Here is a 22,818-nt window from a genome sequence, read left to right as displayed (position 1 = left end):
CTATCCAGATCATAAAGGGTCACCAGCTTATAGCACAATGGGTGAAATGAGGCACAAAACAAGGTGTAAAATGACTGAATGCAGAATGTACTTGCTGAGTGCAGTCTGGCTCACAAGGACCTTGCCAAATGCTCTCTACATGTATGGCCTTGATTCATTTCATCCCCCAATAAATCTTGTAAGAACCCATAATTATAGATGAATCACAAAAGTTAAGCCCCACTAATAGGGACAGAGACAGGATCTGAGCCTTGCCTCTTTCAGAGCCTGTTCTCTGGGCCATGACAGTTGCATTCCCTCCTAAACTTTCCAAAAGCTTCCTGCACAGTAACATCTGGTCACAGATAAAGGACCAGGAGCCGGGAAGACATCAGACTTTTCGCCAGCAGCAACAGGAGATAGAAAATAATGGGACATTAGCTTAGGATTCCGAAAGAAGTGCTTACCCCCTCACAAGCTACACACTCCAAGCTCTCCGTTAAGTGCAAAGTAGACTGAAAACACTTTGAGATAGATGAAGTCTCAAAACATTTCCCTATCATGCACCCTTTCCCTGAAGCAACCAGAGGATGTGTTTCGTTCAAAGGGAATAAACAAGGAACACTGAAACAGGTTCCAGAGCTAGTCTGGGAAAGGATGGAACTAACAGAGTATTTTTCAAGTTCGCCTGTGTGGAAAGTTTCATAGAGAGATATTTTACATAGTTATTGGAAACGCTAGGAGATGCAAAAACAGAACAGAAATTGGAAAGGCTAGGAGATGCAGAAACAGCAATCTAAACAAGAAAGGAAATGCAAGCATGGTACACTACTGAACTAGACATGAGCAATTAGACTTTCTATATGACATACATATATATGATTAGGGAAAAAACAGAATATATGTTCAACAAAAATCATATTAGGAGGAAGGCATAGGGTAAAATGTTCATACATGAGGAAAGAGAAGAGATTGAGATCTTTATTATTCATAACAGAAAGTCAGACTGGCAAATCTGAAATATCAAGAAAGATAAGAACATGCACATTATTCGGAAGAATTATGGTAAATACCAGAAGAAAGACCTAGAGTAAAAAGTAAGGAGGAATCATACAGGAAAAAGTTGACCAGGGACTGCTGCTTTTCATCACAACTTGTCCTATTTGGCTTTTAACAGTATGTATGAGTGAAGTGAAAGTCACTCAGTCATGTCTGACTCTTTGAGATCCCATGGATAGTCCATGGAATTCTCCGGGCCAGAATACTGGAGTGGGCAGCCATTCCCTTCTCCAGGGGATCTTTCCAACCCAGGGATTGATAGGGATCAAACCTAGGTCTCCCGCACTGCAGGTAGATTCTTTACCAGCTGAGCCACCAGGGAATCATAAATGAAAAACACATTAGAAAAAGCAGCATCTGTCAGAACCAAGTCTTCCACATGGAGAAACCAGTCTATCTGCAAATCAACAGGCAAGATTTGTTAAAATGCACAGTAAATCTCATTTAAGGATTACAAACTGAGGACTCAATTGTGAATTAGCTTTATAATAGTGAATTTGGTTAAATTACAATGCAAATGAGATTTTTATATTGATATTTTAATGATTTCTATAATCTTTCATCCATTTATTCTAATGTATCCAAAAGTTACAGCTTAAGCTTTTCCTGCAACCATATTTTACAGCCGGATGAGTCTCTGTGTATGCATCTTATTATACACACAGACTAGAGTCCTTCAAACAAGCCTTTACCTCTGGGGTTTTTCTGTCTGTGGGGAACTCTTTCTTCAGTGAATTTACAAAGCACCAATCAGTCATTCATTCATTCAATCAATATTATTAAATACCTACGATGCTCCAGATCCTAATCCAACATTTAATTTAAAAATCTCATTTATTTCCATTTAATACACAGAACCAACCAGTTAGAACAGCTTAATGAACGGGCATGCCAGTCGGGCTTCCCAGATAGCTCAGTGGTAAAGAACCCGCCTGGCAATGCAAGAGATGTAAGAGACGCAGGTTTGATCTCTGGGTCAGGAAGATCCCTTGAAGAAGGAAATGGCAACCCACTGCAGTATTCTTGCCTGGAAAAATTCCATGGACAGAGGAGCCTGGCGGGCTGCAGTTCACAGGTCACAAAGACAAAGAGTCAGACACGACTGAGCACGCATACAACCAATGGACATGAAGTTAACTATAACCTCCTCACTCAGGGTCTGAGCCTTCTACTGGTTGTTGTTTTTGTTGTTATTTGCTTTTTTGTGTGTTTTTTGGCACACCATCTTCCCAGCGCACTGAGAGCAATATGGGTAGCAGAAATAGTATACGACCAGAGGGACTGAGATCACCTGTGTTCTGATCATTCACTGGCCACAAACTTAGTGGGACCTGGGTCAACATCCCTTGACATCTCTGGGTGTCAGTCTCCTCCCAGTAAAGTGGTGGCATAGTATTATATAAACTTCAAGACACGCACAACACTCAGGCCTTGTCTCCCATGCCAATTCCAACTGATTGGTAAAGTCTGCCACTGGCCCATTTTAGGACTGTTCTCTGTTAGCTATGTCTACTGTAGGACCAGGGATCACAGTGGTACCCACAGTACTACCAGCCCTGCTTTGCTTTTCCAAAATATTCTGTGATCATATGAGAAAGAAGATTTGACATATTCTCACATTAAAGGTATATGATCAGCTTGAATTTCCTATGCATGTTTTCTGGCTAGTAGAAGGAATAAAGGATGAAATTCCTAAAAGGCAGGAAGGCAGCCAGGAGGGGAAAGCAAGAAAACACGCTGTGGATGACATCAAAATGGGTAAAGGGTCTTCAATACATTCATACTAACATATTTTAAGTATTTGGATTTTCCTTCCAACACACAATTTTGAAATGCAATCTGTTTTTCATTACGAGCCTGATTTGTTAAATCTATTACTCTTGGCTAGATTTCAGGTAGATTATAAACAGCTAATGTAGGCAAGTGAGGCATATCCACCAAGCCTCTGTTGAAGCCCATGGTACCAAGGGGAACGTCTTCCACCTATCGTAAAGGACAGAGGCCCAGAGCTGCCCACCCACTCAGTCCTCCAAGAGGGGACATCAACATATAAACACACTCTCCTTTCTCGCTCTTGAACCTTGTACTGAAAAGATCATTCAGATTTAAAATATCTAAATGATTCTGGAGCCTATTATACAGAGTGAAGTAAGCCAGAAAGAAAAACACCAATATAGTATACTAACGCATATATATGGAATTTAGAAAGATTGTAACAATAACCCTGTATGCGAGATAGCAAAAGAGACACAGATGTAGAGAACAGTCTTTTGGACTCTGTGGGAGAGGGAGAGGGTATTTGGGAGAATGGCATTGAAACATGTATAATATCATATAAGAAATGAATCACCAGTCCAGGTTCGATGCAGGATACAGAATGCTCGGGGCTGGTGCCCTGGGATGACCCAGGGGGATGGCATGGGGAGGGAGGTGGGAGGGGGTTCAGGATGGGGAACACGTGTACACCCGTGGCAGATTCATGTTGATGTATGGCAAAACCAACACAATATTGTAAAGTGATTAGCCTCCAATTAAAATGAATAAATTTAAATTTTAAAAAATAAAATATCTGAATGATTCTAACTTAGGCTGGGTTCTCTTAGATTCAGGGGTAAAAAACAATGACACATACACACAAATTTCAAGTTTGCCACTGCTCACTCATCTTTCAGTGTTGAATTCCACACTCTGAACTGCCACAACAAGGGGAGTCTACACCTGATCTGTCTTATTTTTCTCTCTTGTCAAGTTCTTTGTCCTCAACCCAAAGGCATTTAAGTTTCTAGGTACAGGCACAGGCACGATGATACAGATAAAGACATGCAGGTTCCCAAGTGAAAGCATCTGACCTCAAATCCCCAGCAACAACTTACCGCTGAGGCCGAAACAATACTCCGCTAATGTCAACAAAACCTAGTCTTTCAATAAATTAAGGAAACGGAAGGCAGACGCAACCCTGACACAGCAGAAGTTCTAAAGAAACTCGTCTTTTCTTCAGGTGCTTGACTGACCCACATGCAGGCACTGGTTTGGATGGACCCCTCAGTCAGTAAAGAATCTGCCTGCAATGAGGGAGACCTGGGATTGATCCCTGGGTCAGGAAGATCCCCTGGAGAAGGGAATGGCAACCCACTCCAGTATTCTTGTCTGGAGAATTCCATGGACAGAGACAGGAGCCTGGTGAGCTACACAGTCCATTGGGTTGCAAAGAGTTGGACATGGCTGAGTGACCAATACTGTTACCTTCTTTCACTTTCCGTCTAGGTGGACTGTAATGTGAACTGACCGTTATCAACTGCACCTACTCTGAGCTCATCTTCCTTCAATTTTTATATTACTGATAATAATTTGCATTTATGTAGCACACAAGATTGAACACAGCATTTAAAAAACGTATTATGCAGCTTGATCTTTGGTGAGCCACTGGTGTTGTAAGCGGAATAACAAATGTCCAAAGGCAAGACAGTCTGAGCTGCCTCCACCGCCTTCTAAACCCTACGCTGGCAGCAGGTCCATTAGCCCATATCTCTCCTCTAAGCAAAACCCTGTTTTACTGATGTCACTGTTTCAAATTAAGGCAGCTCCTGGTAGCCACTAAGACATGTTCTCTATTCCTGGCAGTATCATAAGTAATTACTTTATTTCTTCTTAAATTAATTCCCCTCTGCCCTTTTAGTTTGGTCACACTGATAGGAACAGAGTGAAGGGACGAAGTGGGTACCTAAATGGTTAATCTCACTAGGGGATTGTAAGTTTAAAAAAATGGGGGGCCCTGTAAATTAACAATTACTCAAGATCGCAGGTTTGCTTAACCACAAAACCAAGCAGGCTTGCTCAGCAACAAAACCACGCAACAGAATCATGAGACTTGCCCCCAAACAATAAAACAATGGTGGCATGAGGCCCACATCCTGCCCAGGGAGCTCAGAAAGTTAGGACATGCCCTCTGTACACAAAAAGCAATCATTCGTGGACCTAGCTTGACCTTGTAGGGACAAGAAAACTCCCCTGCCCAACCTGCGGGAGGAACTGATGATGGAAGCATGGCATCTACCCTAGAATAACAAAGATCTTCTACCCTCTCCACTTTTCTTTGACTTTGAAACTGTAGCCCAGTAAGTTCTGGCCATGGCATCCTCTCTCCTGCTCACCTGTAACCCTCACAAGCATCCTGTTCTAATAAACCACTTCTGACCTCTTTGTCTTTTGCTAAATTCTTTCTGCACTGGAAACATAAGGCACTGTGGTACCTGAGTTCTTCAGAATCTTCAAAACAACACTAAATCATTTCAGTACCAGTTACTGAAGTTACTGATGACAAACCTGGCTGAGTCCAGCAAACCTTGAGTCAGAATACTATGAGTTTGAGTCAGCAAACCTTGGTGCTACTCATATACCCTCATGTCTGAAGGTGGAGATGACTAGATGACTCATTTAACAATGGATAAATTACAGTGCAGACTTAGCATCATGGGTTAGTTACAAACTATAGCTATAAACCATGCCCAATATGTCTGAAAATGGGGATAAATCAATCCATCTGCCATCTGTTCAATCAGAGCCTGGAGAGACCTACTAACAGGGAAATTTCTGACTTTTTTACTTAGAAGCTCAAACACTGTTAGGGTCATTATCAGGCTGTTACTTAATGGTGGCCAGAGTCAGCCATGGAAACTGCTCAGTCAGTGAAGTCCAGTTAGGGGTGTGGGTCTCGTTCTAGGTGAGCACCCCAAATTCAACAAAATTTCAAGGGTTCATGGATCACAATTCAAAGGTCAGCCTCTGCCACATCCCACCTCTGGTTTTGTGGAAGATGACAAGGCAAATTGAGTGATGCTCTTCTTGGTCCCCCATCAGCTGAAAGTGGAACAGTATGACGTTCAGGTCTGAATGATATAAATGAAATTTTCCTCAATAATAACAACCAATCATTTTCATAAAATAGACTTCTAATTCACCCCACTTCAACTTTATTGTTCCGGGAACATTACTGTACACTTCAAGGTACACGTGTTCTCCTTTACTGTAGTGAAATACACACTTCCCTGGTGGCTCAGATGGTAAAGAATTTGCCTGCAATGCAGGAGACCTGGGTTTGATCCCTGGGTCGGGACAATCCCCTAGAAAAGGGATATCAGTATTCTCACCTGGAGAATATCACGGACAGAGAAGACTGGCAGGCTACAGTCCAGGGGGTTGCAAAAAGTCAGACACAACTGAGTGGCTAATACAAAATATACACACACATAAAGTAATCCGTACATCACCATATTTAAGGGTACATTTCCACAGCATTAAGTCCATTTGCACAGCTGTGCACACTCTCAGTATAAAGCAGACCTCTCATCACACCCTATTTTTATGAGGGATACCTTACTCACCTCTCACTTCCCGTTGCTGATACTCTCTGTTTTTAAGGATGGGGTGTGAAATCCACATCCACGGGTGATGTTTGCGCAGCTGGGGGAGCAGGTAGTGGGTTACAAACCCCACGGCTCCAGCCAGGGCGAAGAGCACAATGCTGAGAAAGGGCTGCAACAGAAGAAGATAAGAGTCAGTGTGTCGCTGAAAGCGTGGGGAAGGATGCCTGTCAATAATCCAGAACCTTCTCCGCTCCTCCTAAAGCACACACAGCCAAACTCAGCTCTTGCCTCAGGCCTCTGAAAATTTCTCCCATAGTACTTGAAACTGGTCTCTGTGTTAAGAACCACCAAGACGGAGTGCACAAGAGGCTGAGATATTCTGCCCATTAGAATATTTTTTCTTGCTTGTTGTTATCTTTTTTTAAGACGAGATGGAGAAAAACAAATTTAGCTAACAGACTTTTCTTCACTGATAGAAAAGTGAGACAGCAACTGTCTGCAAGGACCTCTAGCCAGAAATCCCATCTGGCTCTCTACTGTTGTTTTTCCAACTGAAAATTATGTTCCAATAATCGTTTTGGCTCTGTGACTTCCATCTCATTCCTGATCCGGTGAGTCCTCCCTTCTCCACTCTTAGCAGTGAGCTGTGATCCTGTCTTACGACTGTTGACCATCCTCATGGTGGATTCTACAAGGTATGCTAACCAAATCATTCCCTGGATGGGAAACATCTGGATCAACTCTGTGTTGTGGGCCAAAACTCATCTCAGACATAACACACCTGGATATATTCCTCCAAGCTCTCTATTCTTTTCTATTCTTTCTCTGGCTCCACTAACCAATCAATAGCCTGGAGCTGCACAGTGGGCTCTGTTTACAGACAATGAGGAGAGGGGAAGAGTGCAAAGCCAAGTGGGTACATACTCGCAAGGACAGGAACACAGTGCTGGCACTGACCGCAAAGGACAGAACAGCAGCCACCGAGCAGATGATGAGATCCGACTTCAGGATGTCCTTCTGTAAACAGAAAACAGCTGCACAGTCTGCTCTGATGTGTTTCTCTCAGCACCTCTGGGTCACCAGATAAATCAGGTGATGGGACCTTAACCCCTGGATACACTACATCAGACCGTCACTTACCTGATCTGTTCCCAATGGCACCCGTTGGATGGACCATTCAGCACCTCCCATGTGGGGAATATCAGGGAAATTAAGGCAGAAGCGGGCAAGAGGAAATGCAGACTGCCATGAGAAGGCAATGGCAGCCCACTCCAGTACTCCTGCCTGGGAAATCCCAGGGACGGAGGAGCCTGGAAGGCTGCAGTCCATGGGGTCGCTGAGGGTCAGACACGACTGAGCAACTTCTCTTTCACTTTTCACTTTCATGCATTGGAGAAGGAAATGGCAACCCACTCCAGTGTTCTTGCCTGGGGAATCCCAGGGACGGGGGAGCCTGGTGGGCTGCCGTCTATGGGGTTGCACAGAGTCGGACACGACTGAAGCGACTTAGCAGCAGCATGCCTCCATCCACTAGCCAGGGAGAGAAGATTTTCTACACGTGTAAGAGGCATAAAATTCTTCTTGACAATCACAGATCAGATGTGAGATGCCCAGGTCTAATAAAGACAAGTAAAGTGCTAATAATCTCTACTGGGCTTTGGTGTGGCTTGTATTTTAATGTGCCAAGCCTAGGCCAGACAGAGACCTCTTACACATTTAGTTTTTTTCTTTGCTCCTAAATAGATTTTACATTTTAATTTAGTTAAATGAGGTAAAAGTGATTTCCAAATAATTTAAATATATTTATATTTTGTACACATATGCAGAAAATGAAATATTAGTAACTTGCTACTAATTTTCCATCACACAAAATTGTGTAGTGAGCAGGCACAAGGGAAAACAAAGCAAAATTAGACCAAAGAATGTTACTAATACTACAGATACATGGAAAATGGCCTGTTAGCTCAGGAGGGTACAATGTTGGCTAACTGACAGAGTTAAAAGGAGTATTAGGGGATCATTAAGTATTTTCTTTCTATAGATGCCAATTAGCTGCAGTACATAATTACTGAATATATTAAGGCATCACATTGTTATCTGAAAACTCTGAAATCATCAGTTTAAATATATCAGTATATCATATCAAAAAGGAATTATGCCTCTTAAATAACTGTTTTGAATGTTACCTGCCAGAAAATCATACAGAATATACCTCTGTTTCCCCATCGCCTCCCTTCTTTCCTTTTTGTACAAATCATATACCTGTTTACCTACATTACCTCCCTCCCTTTATCTTTTCCTGTCTCTTTAAAATTAAAATATGGAGTTTCTTGCAAGTCATGCTGCTGGTTTTCTGACTGAATTGTCATCCGAAGTGACAGGAAGCAATCAGGAGGAGAGTTAAATGCAGTAAAAATGACCTGAACCTTCTGATGAAAAATCAACATGGCTTGGTCGGGATAATCAATCATACAATGAAGAGATCCACTCTCACCATCAATTTACCAATTAGCTGCTAAAGTTGCTTTGCACTTCCTATCTCAAAAGTTTACAATTCACATATAAGTACTGAATATATGAGCAATCAAATAGTGATAAACAAAATTCTGGATCTTTTCTTAGTAATAGTAATCTGATTTTTGAGCAGGAAAAGTCATTGGTTTTTAATTCTGAATCTATAAAATTTTGTGTATTAAGTTTTCTCAAAAATTTACTATTAATAAATGGCAAAAATCTAGTTATCTCCTTTCATTCCAAACACTTTAAAAAAGGCCAAACTCTACCAGAGGGAAGTTCTATAATTCATTGCATCTTTAGGCTGTGGAGATTTATTCATTTTTATTTACTATTTTTCATTGACATAGTTTATGTCATTTTAAAATTGCTGATGCTTATCCAAAAGGGAGATATACATTTCCCCAAATATTCTAACTTAAAACTGTCATTTAAAAATTTTTTATTTTGTATTGGAGCATAGTTGATTAACAGTGATAGTTAAACTATGCCATTTTTAAATGACCTGTTTAAAATTGTTTAAAGGCAATTTCAATCAAAATCCTAATAGGATTGTTTATTTTATTTTTTTATAAATTGGGAAGTTAATTCAAAAGTTTACTTGGAAATGCAACAGACCCGGGGACTAGGTAAAACAATTTTGAAAAGAAGAACAAAGTTGGAGGACTTTCAATATCTAATTCAGAAACTGTATGTGCAAAACTATGGTAATCAGGTATTGGTGGCATTGTCACAAAATAGACATTGAGGCCACCTGAGCAGAATAAAAAGTCCAGAAATAGGCCAAAATGTAAACAATCAACTGATTTTAAACAAAGGGGTCAAGGTAAAATGACATCTTTTCCCACAATAAGATAAAGGAAAAATATTTTCACCTGATTCTGGTTTAGTTGGATAGCCATCTACAAAAAGAAAACAACAACAAAAAATCTCCTTGACACTCAAACATTAACTCAACTTGCATCATAAACCTAAACTATCAAACTCCTCAAAGAAAATATAAGAAGAAATCTTGGTGACTTTGGGTTTGGCAAAGTTTTCCTAATTAAGACACTAAAAGGTGTAACTGTAAAAAGAAAAAAAAGTCATAAACTGAGCTTCATGAAAATTTAAAATATTTATTCTTCCAAAGACCTCCTAACAGAATGCAAAAGCAAGCCAAAGACTGGGAAAAACACACAAACATACATGATTTGCAAAACATCCATCCAACAAAGGACTTTTGTCTATAATATATAAAGAACTTTACAACTCAATAAAAAGTCCAATAACTCTTTCCAACTCCCATTCCTAACTGCACATGGGCAAAACTTTTGAACAGGCTCACCAATGGAGATGGTAGATGGTAATATTGAGCTTTTCAGTTTTGATGCTAATTAAGAAAACCACAAGATAAATTAATGATATTACCAAACCTTTTTTCATATTTTGAATTAATTCTCTAGAAAAATTATGATAGATTCACTATATCATAGGTTAAGAGTATTTCACAATTCTTGATAAATTACATCTGATTAGATTATTGTAATAATTTACATAAATATAATACAAAGTCTAAGAGATCTCATCTTTTCACTCTTGATGCTAATTAATAAAAAATGACAAACTTAATATTGGTAACAGTAACATCAGCAATTTAGAAAGGAAATAATCTCCTCTTTTCATATAGCCACCAAAAAGGAGATATTATTTTGCTCCAAAAAAATTTTATTCTTGAAAATACTCTTTGAAAGGAACCTTGAAATATACCTCAGAGACTGTTGCTGTGTCTTCTGGGCCAGTTTTTTGGCCTGTAAATGCTGAACCATAGTTCTAGCACTAATCATGATGTCGAAGGGTTTTTCCATGAATGTTTCTTAAATGTCTAATCTTAGTATACATTAAATTTTCTGCCTTTTTCAACAGTAGTTTCTTTTGTAAACATTACAGATATGATTAAATAGATGTATAGGCTTACTATCATCGCTTGATGGTCAAATAATTTTCCATCTTGTGATGCCATACATATAAACACATACATATACCAACAATAACATAATAGACCCTCAGAGCATTAATCTAATGAATAAAATTGAATGTAAAACATTTCCTAACTGCTAAGACTTCCATTTTTTACCATAATGAATTATGTTGCAATTATCTTTTGGGTTCCCAGGTGGCTCAGTGGTATAGAATCTGTCTGGTAACGCAGGAGCTGCAGGAGCTGCAGATGTGGGCTCAATCCTAGGTCAGGAAGATCCCTTGGAGGAGGAAATGGCAACCCACTCTAGTATTCTTGTGTGGAGCTTCCCATGGACAAGAGGAGCCTGTCAGGTTATAATCCACAGGGTCGCCAAGAATAGGAAACGACTTGCTTGCTTGCTCCATTATCTTTTTGCACCTAAATCTTTTTTCATATTTTGAATTAATTATCTATAAAAATTATGATAAATAGGTTTATTATATCATAGGTTAAGAGTATTTCACAATTCTTGATAAATTATACCTTATCAGATGATTATAATAATTTACACAAATATAATATAATGTCTAAGAGATCTCATCTTGTCACAATTGGCAATATCATTAGTTTATCCTGTGCTAATTGAGTGGACTAAAATATACCATTCCATTTTAACTTGCATTTCTTTATTTATAAGAAGGGTAAGTATATTTCATATATTTACCTATTAAATATTTTGTCCCTAAATGAAACATCAATATTATTTGCTTACAGAGTTTAAAAAATTATAAGTCATTGGTATAAGAAAGATAATTTAACTTACAAATTTGTAACAAATATTTTTACCAAATTATCAAAATTATTTTCATTTTATTGCCCTTTTTCATATAGAAGTTTACATTTCTATGCACTCAAATTTAACTCTGTGTAGTGTTATTCATTTTTATCTTACAGATTCTATAGTCTGGGAAATCATTTGCTCTTTAGAAATTGAATAAACATGTATTATATTTCATGTTCTTTTATGAAAATTTCTTTAACACTTTAAAAAATATGAGCCATGCATACAGAAAGTTATATAAAATACATACAGACAATGTAAGGAATAATTATAAAGTGAACGCCTCAGTGAGAATGTCTGGTTCAAGAAATCCGATATTCCTGGAACCCAAGAAGTCCCTTGTATGTGACTTTCTGGTCATAAACCCTTCCTTCCCCTCTTCAGGTGCCCATTAACTATCCTGATTGACGAAAACAACTTTCTTGCTTTAAAAAAAAATGTTTGCTACTTATGCATGCAACCATAAGCAGCTTAGTTTGCCTATTTTTACCTGAGAGATGGCATCACACTGTATGTATCTGTTTGTCTCTTGTTTCCTCTGCTCAACACTAGTGTCATGATGAATACAATGAAGTGAAAGTCGCTCAGTTGTGTCTGACTCTTCGAGACCCCATGGACTCAGGCCAGAATACTAGAGTGGGTAGCCATTCCTTTCTCCAGGGCATCTTCCCAAATTAGGGATCGAACCCAGGTCTTCCGCATTGCAGGCAGATTCTTTACCAACTGAGCCACAAGGGAAGCCCAAGAATACTGGAGTGGGTAGCCTAGCCCTTCTCCAGCAGATCTTCCCCACCCAGGAATCGAACCAGGGTCTCCAGCATTGCAGGCAGGTTCTTTACCAACTGAGCTATCAGGGAATATAAAATTCTTATAAATTATAAGAAAACCAGACATCTCAATTAAAAATGGGCAAATATAAATGGCCATTTTTTAAGTGGCTAAAATTCACCATTTATAGCTCTAGTAAGTTCTTTTCCTTTGCTACAAAGGCCATTCTACTGTAGGTGGAATTTCCAGCAGCTTCAGTTTGGGGTTCTTATGACAAATGCTACGATGAGCAATCTTCTGAGTGTATCTGGTACAAATGTGCAAGATTTGGTCTAGGGTAGATATGTATTTAGAGGTAGAAATGCTGGCTCTACATATAATAGCAACTTCATCATACCAGACTGTTTCCAAAACAGATATATTGTACTAACTTACTCTGCTCTTAGCAGTACATGAAGTTTTATTGTGCTACACTTTTGTCAACACGTAGTATCAAGAGAACTTTAATTTTTTGTCAGTCTGGTTGGTATAAAATGATAACTTGTTTGGAGTTTCCTGATTATTAATTAGACTGCATATGTAGTCATGTTTTGGCCATTGAGATTTGCCCATTTTTAATTGAGATAGCTGGTTTTCTTATAATTTATAGAACTTTTATATTCATCATAACACTAGTGCTTCATCAACTGTATATATTTTAAAAATCTTTTCCCATTCTGTAGCTTATATTGCTAAGTCTTATTTGAAGAAGGTATTATTTGATAAATCAAAAGTGATAATTTTAATGAATTTGAAGTTTTTAAAAAATTTTTTCTGTACCCTGATATCATAAAGCTAATCTCCTTTATTATGATTCTAAGTGCTTTCAGGCTTTGTCATCTAATATTTAGGTGCAAAATTCCATCTGAAATTGACTTTTAAGGACAATGGGACAAAAGAGTCCCATTATATTTTCTACTTATTAAAAACCATTTTTATTCTATTTTTCCTTCTGTACAGGGTTGGAGCCTACATGCTCTGTTTCTATTCCTTTAGTAGTTATACTAAACAATCAATTGTGCAAGCTTAAATAATCACAGTCTAAATTTAATCAATATTTTAATTCATCTCCTGGACATACAAAGAACTTAACAAGTCCTGGTGTCCGTTTCCCTTCCCATCTAAACTTATATGTTACCGTAGGCACATATGTCATTATTTTTCACATTTTTTAAGCCAACCATACACTCACGATGGTTTTATACAGTTAAAATTTACTTAGATTTACTAACACATCTGCCACTTTCTTTTCTCTTTGTGCTTTCTTATAAATTAGACCATCAGAGATTACTTTCTCTTGAAGACTATCTTTCAGAATTACATTCACTGAGAGTCTCTCAGCATTTTTCTCAAATATTATTTTGCCCTCATTCTTGAAAGATATTTTCACTGGGCATCAAACTCTAGCATGCCAGTTACTTGCTTTACAGAACTTTAAACCTATCAAACTGTCTTCTGTTTTCTCCTGTTTCACTTCGTAAGGTAGCATTCAGGCTGTCATTCATTTGAATGTAATCTATTCATTTTGTTTAACAAATTTAAGATGGTCTGTGTCTTTGGTGTACTGCAATTTCACTACAGTTTGCCCAGTGTGTGTTCCTCTTTAATTTATCCTGCTTGTTTTCACCAGAATTCTTAAATCTCTGATTAGGGTCTTACATCAGTTATGGTAAATACTCAGATATTACCTCATTAAATAATCATTATGCTTCAGTCTCTCTCCTTTTTTGATTTTATATATATATATATAGAGAGAGAAAGAGACATAGATATATTAGATCTTCTTATTCCATCTTTCACATCTCTGCATCTGTTGTATATATATCCTAATTTTTGGCCTATCATTGTTGCATTTTGGATACTTTCTTTTGTCTTGCTCTTTCAGTATACTAATTCTCTCTTCAGAGGTATCTCATCTCTCCTGTGTGTGTGTGTGTGTGTGTGTGTGTGTGTGTGTGTGTGTGTGCGCGTGTGTGTGTGTGTGTGTTTACTTTAATTGCTTTACTTTATTTAGGTATTTTGGTTCTCTTTCAAACATACTGGATCATTTTTAATACGTTCTATGGTTTAAAATATTAAGTGAAAGTCACTCAGTTATGTCCAACTCTTTGCAACCCCATGGACTATACAGTCCATGGAATTCTCCAGGCCAGAATACTGGAGTGGGTAGCCTTTCCCTTCTCCAGGGGACTTTCCCAACCCAGGGATCAAACCCAGATCTCCCATGTTGCAGGCAGATTCTTTACCAGCTGAGCCGCCAGGGAAGTCTGTTAAATATTAACCCTTTTATTTCTTCAAACATAGTAAGTTGAGTTGTTTCAAAATGTGTATCTGGTCATTCTACTATCTGAAGTGATTGCAAATCTATTTGTTTTGGCTCTTTGTTTTTCTGTGTAGTTTTAAATTTTTATCAAAAGCTGCTCACATCCCTTAGAAAAGTGGGTTTAGGAATTTGGGGAGACTGAGGAGGAAGGCATCCTCTATAGAGGATTCATATATTTTGTCTTTGTTTTGTCATGAGGCATTTCCAATTGGCAGCAACTTTAAACTATATTAATAAATTGAGGGGGTTGTACAATTCAGATGTTAGAATTGGTACTGAAAATTTATGGAAACGATTATTTTGCTGCTGTTAAGTTCAACCCTGGAGAGAATTTGCTTGCATTCTCCTGGCACTGCAGAGCGTGGAACAGATTCCTTCTGGTTCACCCTTCCGCTGAGAGTGGGCTCAGTGTCCCAGCATGATGAGTGAATGATCTCCCCTTTGGCAGGCTTTCGCTTCTCTTCCCCACAGCTCGAGGGCTGAAAACTGAGGCTCAAGGTCCCCTGAGTAGGTAGATGTGAAGGTTCCTTGTTCACTCATCTGACTTAATAATTCCTTGTTATTTTGTCAAATTTTTAGTCACACTTGAGAAAGATTTTTTCCTTTTATTTTATTGAAATATAGTTAATTTATAATGTCATGTTAATTTCAGGTGTACAACTAAGTGATTTTATTTTATATAAATCTTCATTCTCAGGTTCTTTTCCCTCACAGATTATTACAAAGTATTGAGTATCATTCTCTGTGCTATACGGTAGATCCTTATTTATTATCTGCTTTACATAGAGTAGTGTGTATATGTTAGACCCATCCTCCTAAAAAAGAGTTTTTTATATTTTATTCAGAATTTTCAGTATTAATCAACAGGGTCTGATTGTAATAACTTGGTCTGTCAGAATGTCAGAGATGGGAAAGTCTCATTTGATCTCTCGTCCCCTCTCTCTAACTTACATTGGTATTTAAAGCGGGATTAGCACACGAAATTCTCTTTTCCTTCCCATTGCTAAACAACTACCTTAATACCATACATTGGATAATCAACTCTTGATTGCAACATTTAATTCTCACGTTACACAGTCATATAAATAATTTGTCACCTTTCTGTGTTTAACTGATTCACTAATCTCACCCTCTAATCTTGGATTAGTCTCATATTTTTTTCTGATCACTCAATCTTTATAATGTACTCTTAACACCTCAAAGTGCTAAATTCCTTTCTTATTCTTCTTTTTCAGATTTTTTAAACTATTATTAACTTCTATACTTCTAAATGAACCTGTAGAATTATTTCCCCAAGTTTTGAATATAATTCCTTTAGAACTGTTTTGAACTACATTAAATCCATAAATTTATTAGAGAGATTGACATTTAATAAATTTCAGCCTTCTCATGAAAAATCAGGTTATATCTGTTTATCACCACTTTCAGACTTCATTTACATTTTAACAGACTGCTGTAGCTTTCTCTATTTCTGATACTACTTGTTAAAATCATTTCTATTATCACTTGATATGTTTTGTTACTATTGTGAGTTCAATCATGTTTTCATCATGTCTTCCATGGTTATCTCTAATGTGTTAGAATGCTTTTGCTTTTCTAACTTTTTACGTCTCTGGTGGTATTTATGAATTTTCTTATTATAGTTGACATAAGCCTTCTATGCATTTTGCATGAATATAATAACATATCGATAACCTACATTTTTTTTTTTCTTTCAGGACCTAGACTTGCCAGAACTTCTAAAACTACACTCAAAGTTTTGTTGCCTATTTTAATGATGAACTCATATGTGTTTAGCTAATAACTATATTAGATCTCAGTACACTGAACATTTTAAATTCACTGCAGCATTTTATGTAGCACTTCATGCCCCAAACCTTTAAAAAGAAACTTAAGAAGCCCTGGTCCAACACTACAAACCCAGCAGATTTAGACAGCATCAGACTCAAAAAACCTAGATGATACAACCAATTGTTTAAAAGAAGTAGTCTGGATAATACACATAAAAGTTAGATAACTTTGTTGTTTCTAGATGTCATAAAAGTAACAAATCTGAATGTGATGGGAAAACTGGTTGAAAGTGATGAAAATGAGGGTAAAAACGGAAAGACCACGCTAACGAGGCATATGGAAAAAAGACTAACCAGGCAAACTACTCGTGGAAAGTTTACATTTTATTAACTACTGAACTGTGGTAATAAACTTTGTGAGCATAACTTGTGTTGCTCATATGGAGTAAACCCACTGCTAGAGCTCTGGGTATCTCCATTTCTAGACCAATGTCCCTTAAAGCAGCCTGTAGGGCACCTGATCAAAATCACCTGGATGGACAGTCTCATAAACATGTAGATTCCCCAGGCCAAGTGAATCAGAATAGGAGGATGGGCTGGAAAACTGAGCATATCATGTTTCCTAGGGACTTCTCATATAAACTAAAATGTAAGGGAGAGACAGACAGACAGACAGACAGGCATAGGGAAAGAGCAAGAAAGTAAGACAGCCAGAGAGAGACAAAAAGAAACAAAATCAAGAGGGAAATTTCCTTACACCACAAAAAACGATAAAAGCTGAATCTGAGAGTCCCTTTAAAATATTATAAGTAGATGAGAAATCTTTTCAGAGAAATGAACACACACATCATATTAAATCACCTACAAGTTATGTGCTCTACATTGTATGAAGCATTTCAAATAATACTAAAGTGAAGTGAGGCAACACCTAACCCATCACAGCTAATCATACTAATGAAATGCCATCTGTGTATGCTAGGCAAATTTCTCATTGGAATTCATTGTAATTCACAGATTATTTTACTGCAAATAAATCAGAAAACATCTTCATCATTCATGAAACCAAGGAGGGAGAGTTATTTCACAGATATCCATGGGAAACTCTTGGATTGACTCAGGCCACCCTATCAGTTCTATAGAAATTAATCTGAGAGTGTGAGTTTGATCTCATCCCTGTAATTTTTCTGATATAAATAATAGAGGTCTGGTTGTTGACACTACATTTGGATGTCAAGTATCTTCTTTCTTTGTTAGCTGGCACCTCATCAGTCCCGGAAGCTTCACCTCACACCCTGCTTTTAAGTGTGTCTCAGCCCTAAAATTAATGACACAATTACACAGTGGTGAATGTCAATTATATCTCAATAAAACTAGAAATAAACATTAAATTCAATAATTAACAAACCTTTATTCCTAGTAAGTGATTTGTGTTTTGATTCCCTGCGGTAACCAATGCTCAGTGCTTTAGCTTGAACACTAACCACACTCAAAGAAAGGCACAGAGGTCTGAGTATGAATTCTTTTAAATGCTATTGTGTTGACTATAATTCTTGCACATTGTCTCGAAATGGTGAATTGCATTTAACTCTTCTAAATTCAGTGGAATGCACTGAGCACCCACTAGGCATGAGGCACTGGTGCTGTGGTGCACGTGTGCGTGCCCAGTCACTAAGCTGTGTCCAACTCTTTGCACTCCCACGGACTAGAGCCCAGAGGCCAGGACAAATGAGATTCATCTCCTGGCTGGAGGAGCTTGCAATCAATATCCCATTAAATGGTTTTCGCTTGATCTGTTATTCCTAGAGAAACAAACAAACAAATAAATAAACACATACAGGAAAAGCAAGACTGGGAGACAGCAGACTGCTCCAAGCTCAGTACTCAAGTGAGAGATTATCTAATCAATGAGCTTTGCTTTTCAAACTATTAAGGTTTGTAAGTTGATGCCAAAGAGATACACCTGTTCAAAGGGTGTTTGAAACTGCCCCCAAGCCATTTTCCTGGTGAACGAAGAAAATATTATTCCTTTACAGCCTTTATTTTCTTTCTTTTTGTTTTATGTAAGAAAACTTTACACCAAATTCTACATTCATGAATAACTGGGGAAAATATTTGAATATTTGTTTGCTCATAGGAGATACCATGTAAAGTGTATCTGACCTAAAATAATTCCATAAATGATCATTTCTTTCCCTTCATGGAGGCTAATTTTCTCTGCTTTGACCTGAGCCCCATGCAAATTCCTCACACAGTTCAACCCCTGGGGCCCTATACCCAAGGAGTAGATTTCACTTACATCATCTTCAAGACCAAGATATGGGGGAGAGAATTGTATCAGCATGGCATTGACACTAGGAAAACTAAAAACTGGATATGTGGTGCAAGAAAAGCTTTTAATTCTGTTACAAACTTATTAGAGAAATTTAGGAGAAGTTAAAAAAAAAAACACCTTTCTCTATTCCCTCCAAAATTCTCATATATAAACACATATGAATTATTTGAAAAACATTTTGTAAGCAACTATTTAATATTATTTTTTAATATAAATCTTTAATTCTTACATGAGTTCCCAAACATGAACCCCCCTCCCACCTCCCTTCCCATAACATCTCTGTGGGTCATCCCCATGCACCAGCCCCAAGCATGCTGTATCCTGCGTCAGACATAGACTGGTGATTCGATTCTTACATGATAGTATACATGTTTCAATGCCATTCTCCCAAATCATCCTACCCTCTCCCTCTCCCTCTGAGTCCAAAAGTCCATTATACACAGCTGTGTCTTTTTTCCTGTCTTGCATACAGGGTCGTCATTGCCATCTTTCTAAATTCCATATATATGTGTTAGTATACTGTATTGGTGTTTTTCTTTCTGGCTTACTTCACTCTGTATAATTGGCTCCAGTTTCATCCATCTCATCAGAACTGATTCAAATGAATTCTTTTTAACGGCTGAGTAATACTCCATTGTGTATATGTACCACAGCTTTCTTATCCATTCATCTGCTGATGGACATCTAGGTTGTTTCCATGTCCTGGCTATTATAAACAGTGCTGCGATGAACATTGGGGTACATGTGTCTCTTTCAATTCTGGTTTCCTCGGTGTGTATGCCCAGCAGTGGGATTGCTGGGTCATAAGGTAGTTCTATTTGCAATTTTTTAAGGAATCTCCACACTGTTCTCCATAGTGGCTGTACTAGTTTGCATTCTCACCAACAGTGTAGGAGGGTTCCCTTTTCTCCACACCCTCTCCAGCATTTATTGCTTGCAGATTTTTGGATCGCAGACATTCTGACTGGTGTGAAGTGGTACCTCATTGTGGTTTTGATTTGCATTTCTCTAATAATGAGTGATGTTGAGCATCTTTTCATGTGTTTGTTAGCCATCTGTATGTCTTCTTTGGAGAAATGTCTATTTAGTTCTTTGGCCCATTTTTTGATGGGGTCGTTTATTTTTCTGGAATTGAGCTGCATAAGTTGCTTGTATATTTTTGAGATTAGTTGTTTGTCAGTTGCTTCATTTGCTATTATTTTCTCCCATTCAGAAGGCTGTCTTTTCACCTTGCTTATATTTTCCTTTGTTGTGCAGAAGCTTTTAATTTTAATTAGATCCCATTTGTTTATTTTTGCTTTTATTTCCAGAATTCTGGGAGGTGGATCATAGAGGATCCTGCTGTGATTTATGTCGGAGAGTGTTTTGCCTATGTTCTCCTCTAGGAGTTTTATAGTTTCTGGTCTTACATTTAGATCTTTAATCCATTTTGAGTTTATTTTTGTGTGCGGTGTTAGAAAGTGATCTAGTTTCATTCTTTTACAAGTGGTTGACCAGTTTTCCCAGCACCACTTGTTAAAGAGATTGTCTTTACTCCATTGTATATTCTTGCCTCCTTTGTCAAAGATAAGGTGTCCATATGTGTGTGGATTTATCTCTGGGCTTTCTATTTTGTTCCATTGATCTATATGTCTGTCTTTGTGCCAGTACCATACTGTCTTGATGACTGTGGCTTTGTAGTAGAGCCTGAAGTCAGGCAAGTTGATTCCTCCAGTTCCATTCTTCTTTCTCAAGATTGCTTTGGCAATTCGAGGTTTTTTGTATTTCCATACAAATCTTGAAATTATTTGTTCTAGTTCTGTGAAAAATATGGCTGGTAGCTTGATAGGGATTGCATTGAATTTGTAAATTGCTTTGGGTAGTGTACTCATTTTCACTATATTGATTCTTCCAATCCATGAACATGGTATATCTCTCCATCTATTAGTGTCCTCTTTGATTTCTTTCATCAGTGTTTTATAGTTTTCTATATATAGGTCTTTAGTTTCTTTGGGTAGATATATTCCTAAGTGTTTTATTCTTTTCATTGCAGTGGTGAATGGAACTGTTTCCTTAATTTCTTTTTCTACTTTCTCATTATTAGTGTATAGGAATGCAAGGGATTTCTGTGTGTTGATTTTATATCCGGCAACTTTACTATATTCATTGATGAGCTCTAGTAATTTTCTGGTGGAGTCTTTAGGGTTTCCATGTAGAGGATCATGTCATCTGCAAACAGTGAGAGGTTTACTTCTTCTTTTCCAATTTGGATTCCTTTTATTTCTTTTTCTGCTCTGATTGCTGTGGTCAAAACTTCCAGAACTATGTTGAATAGTAGCAGTGAAAGTGGACACCCTTGTCTTGTTCCTGACTTTAGGGGAAATGCTTTCAATTTTTCACCATTGAGGATAATGTTTGCTGTGGGTTTGTCACATATAGCTTTTATTATGTTGAGGTATGTTCCTTCTATTCCTGCTTTCTGGAGAGTTTTTATCATAAAAATTAGGGCAGAAATAAATGCTAAAGAAACAAAAGAGACCATAGCAAAAATCAACAAGGCCAAAAGCTGGTTCTTTGAAAGGATAAATAAAATTGACAAACCACTAGCCAGACTCATCAAGAAGCAAAGAGAGAAAAATCAAATCAATAAAATTAGAAATGAAAATGGAGAGATCACAACAGACAACACAGAAATACAAAGGATCATAAGAGACTACTATCAGCAGTTGTATGCCAATAAAATGGACAATGTGGAAGAAATGGACAAAGTCTTAGAAAAGTACAATTTTCCAAAACTGAACCAGGAAGAAATAGAAAATCTTAACAGACCCATCACAAGCACGGAAATTGAAACTGTAATCAGAAATCTTCCAGCAAACAAAAGCCCAGGTCCAGACGGCTTCACAGCTGAATTCTACCAAAAATTTCGAGAAGAGCTAACACCTATCCTACTCAAACTCTTCCAGAAAATTGCAGAGGAAGGTAAACTTCCAAATTCATTCTAGAGGCCACCATCACCCTAATACCAAAACCTGACAAAGATGTCACAAAAAAAGAAAACTACAGGCCAATATCACTGATGAACATAGATGCAAAAATCCTCAACAAAATTCTAGCAATCAGAATCCAACAACACATTAAAAAGATCATACACCATGACCAAGTGGGCTTTATCCCAGGGATGCAAGGATTCTTCAATATCTGCAAATCAATCAATGTAATTCACCACATTAACAAATTGAAAAATAAAAACCATATGATTATCTCAATAGATGCAGAGAAGGCCTTTGACAAAATTCAACATCCATTTATGTTAATATTATCTTATATAAATAAATCTGATTAGTAAAAAGTGTGTCATTCAAATCTATTGAAATTTAAATAAGAACTATGCATTATAAACCTATAAAGCTAAACAATTATATATGCATTTTATATATGCATATATACATAAACATTGTATAACATATGAAGAACAGTGTATATATATGTATATAGTGAGGAAAATTTTAAGAATATATATGTTCATGTAAACCTGTTTATATAGTACTTCACACAGAGAAGTATTTCTGGGGAATGTAAACTAAATGACAAAAGGTGTACATCTTGCTATGTAAGAAGATTAAAAATATAGAATAATATTTTTTCTAATAAATACACCTTCCTGAACTTCATTAGCTTTCAAAATAAAAATATTAATTTGAAATCAGAAAAATAGCTGATGTAAAATTTTATGACATTATGATACATACCTGGTTTGGAATTTCACTGCAAAGATAATACATATGTATGTGACTTAAATGTATATATCTAAATTTATATATTTTTGGATTACCCTTCTCTCAATCACATATATATGTACATTTCTTGTCATAATTGGGAGGGAGGG

At 37.4% G+C, this 22,818-nt stretch overlaps 1 protein-coding gene across 1 annotated transcript in view; it reads right to left on the bottom strand.

Annotated features, from left to right (window-relative positions):
• Positions 1-22,818, bottom strand: part of PCNX2 (pecanex 2) — a 306,992-nt gene that overhangs the window by 157,388 nt on the left and 126,786 nt on the right. Inside the window, exons 18-19 of the mRNA XM_068982673.1 lie at positions 7,326-7,418; positions 6,420-6,570 (exon numbers count right to left, since the gene is read on the bottom strand). Of these exons, the coding sequence (XP_068838774.1) occupies positions 6,420-6,570; positions 7,326-7,418 (244 nt within the window). The remainder of the gene's footprint in view (positions 1-6,419; positions 6,571-7,325; positions 7,419-22,818) is intronic.

The sequence above is a fragment of the Capricornis sumatraensis genome, chromosome 10, assembly GCF_032405125.1.
Source record: "Capricornis sumatraensis isolate serow.1 chromosome 10, serow.2, whole genome shotgun sequence".
Taxonomy (NCBI): domain Eukaryota; kingdom Metazoa; phylum Chordata; class Mammalia; order Artiodactyla; family Bovidae; genus Capricornis; species Capricornis sumatraensis.
The sequence above is the reverse complement of the archived record's forward strand: the minus strand, read 5'-3'. Positions and strand labels throughout refer to the sequence as shown.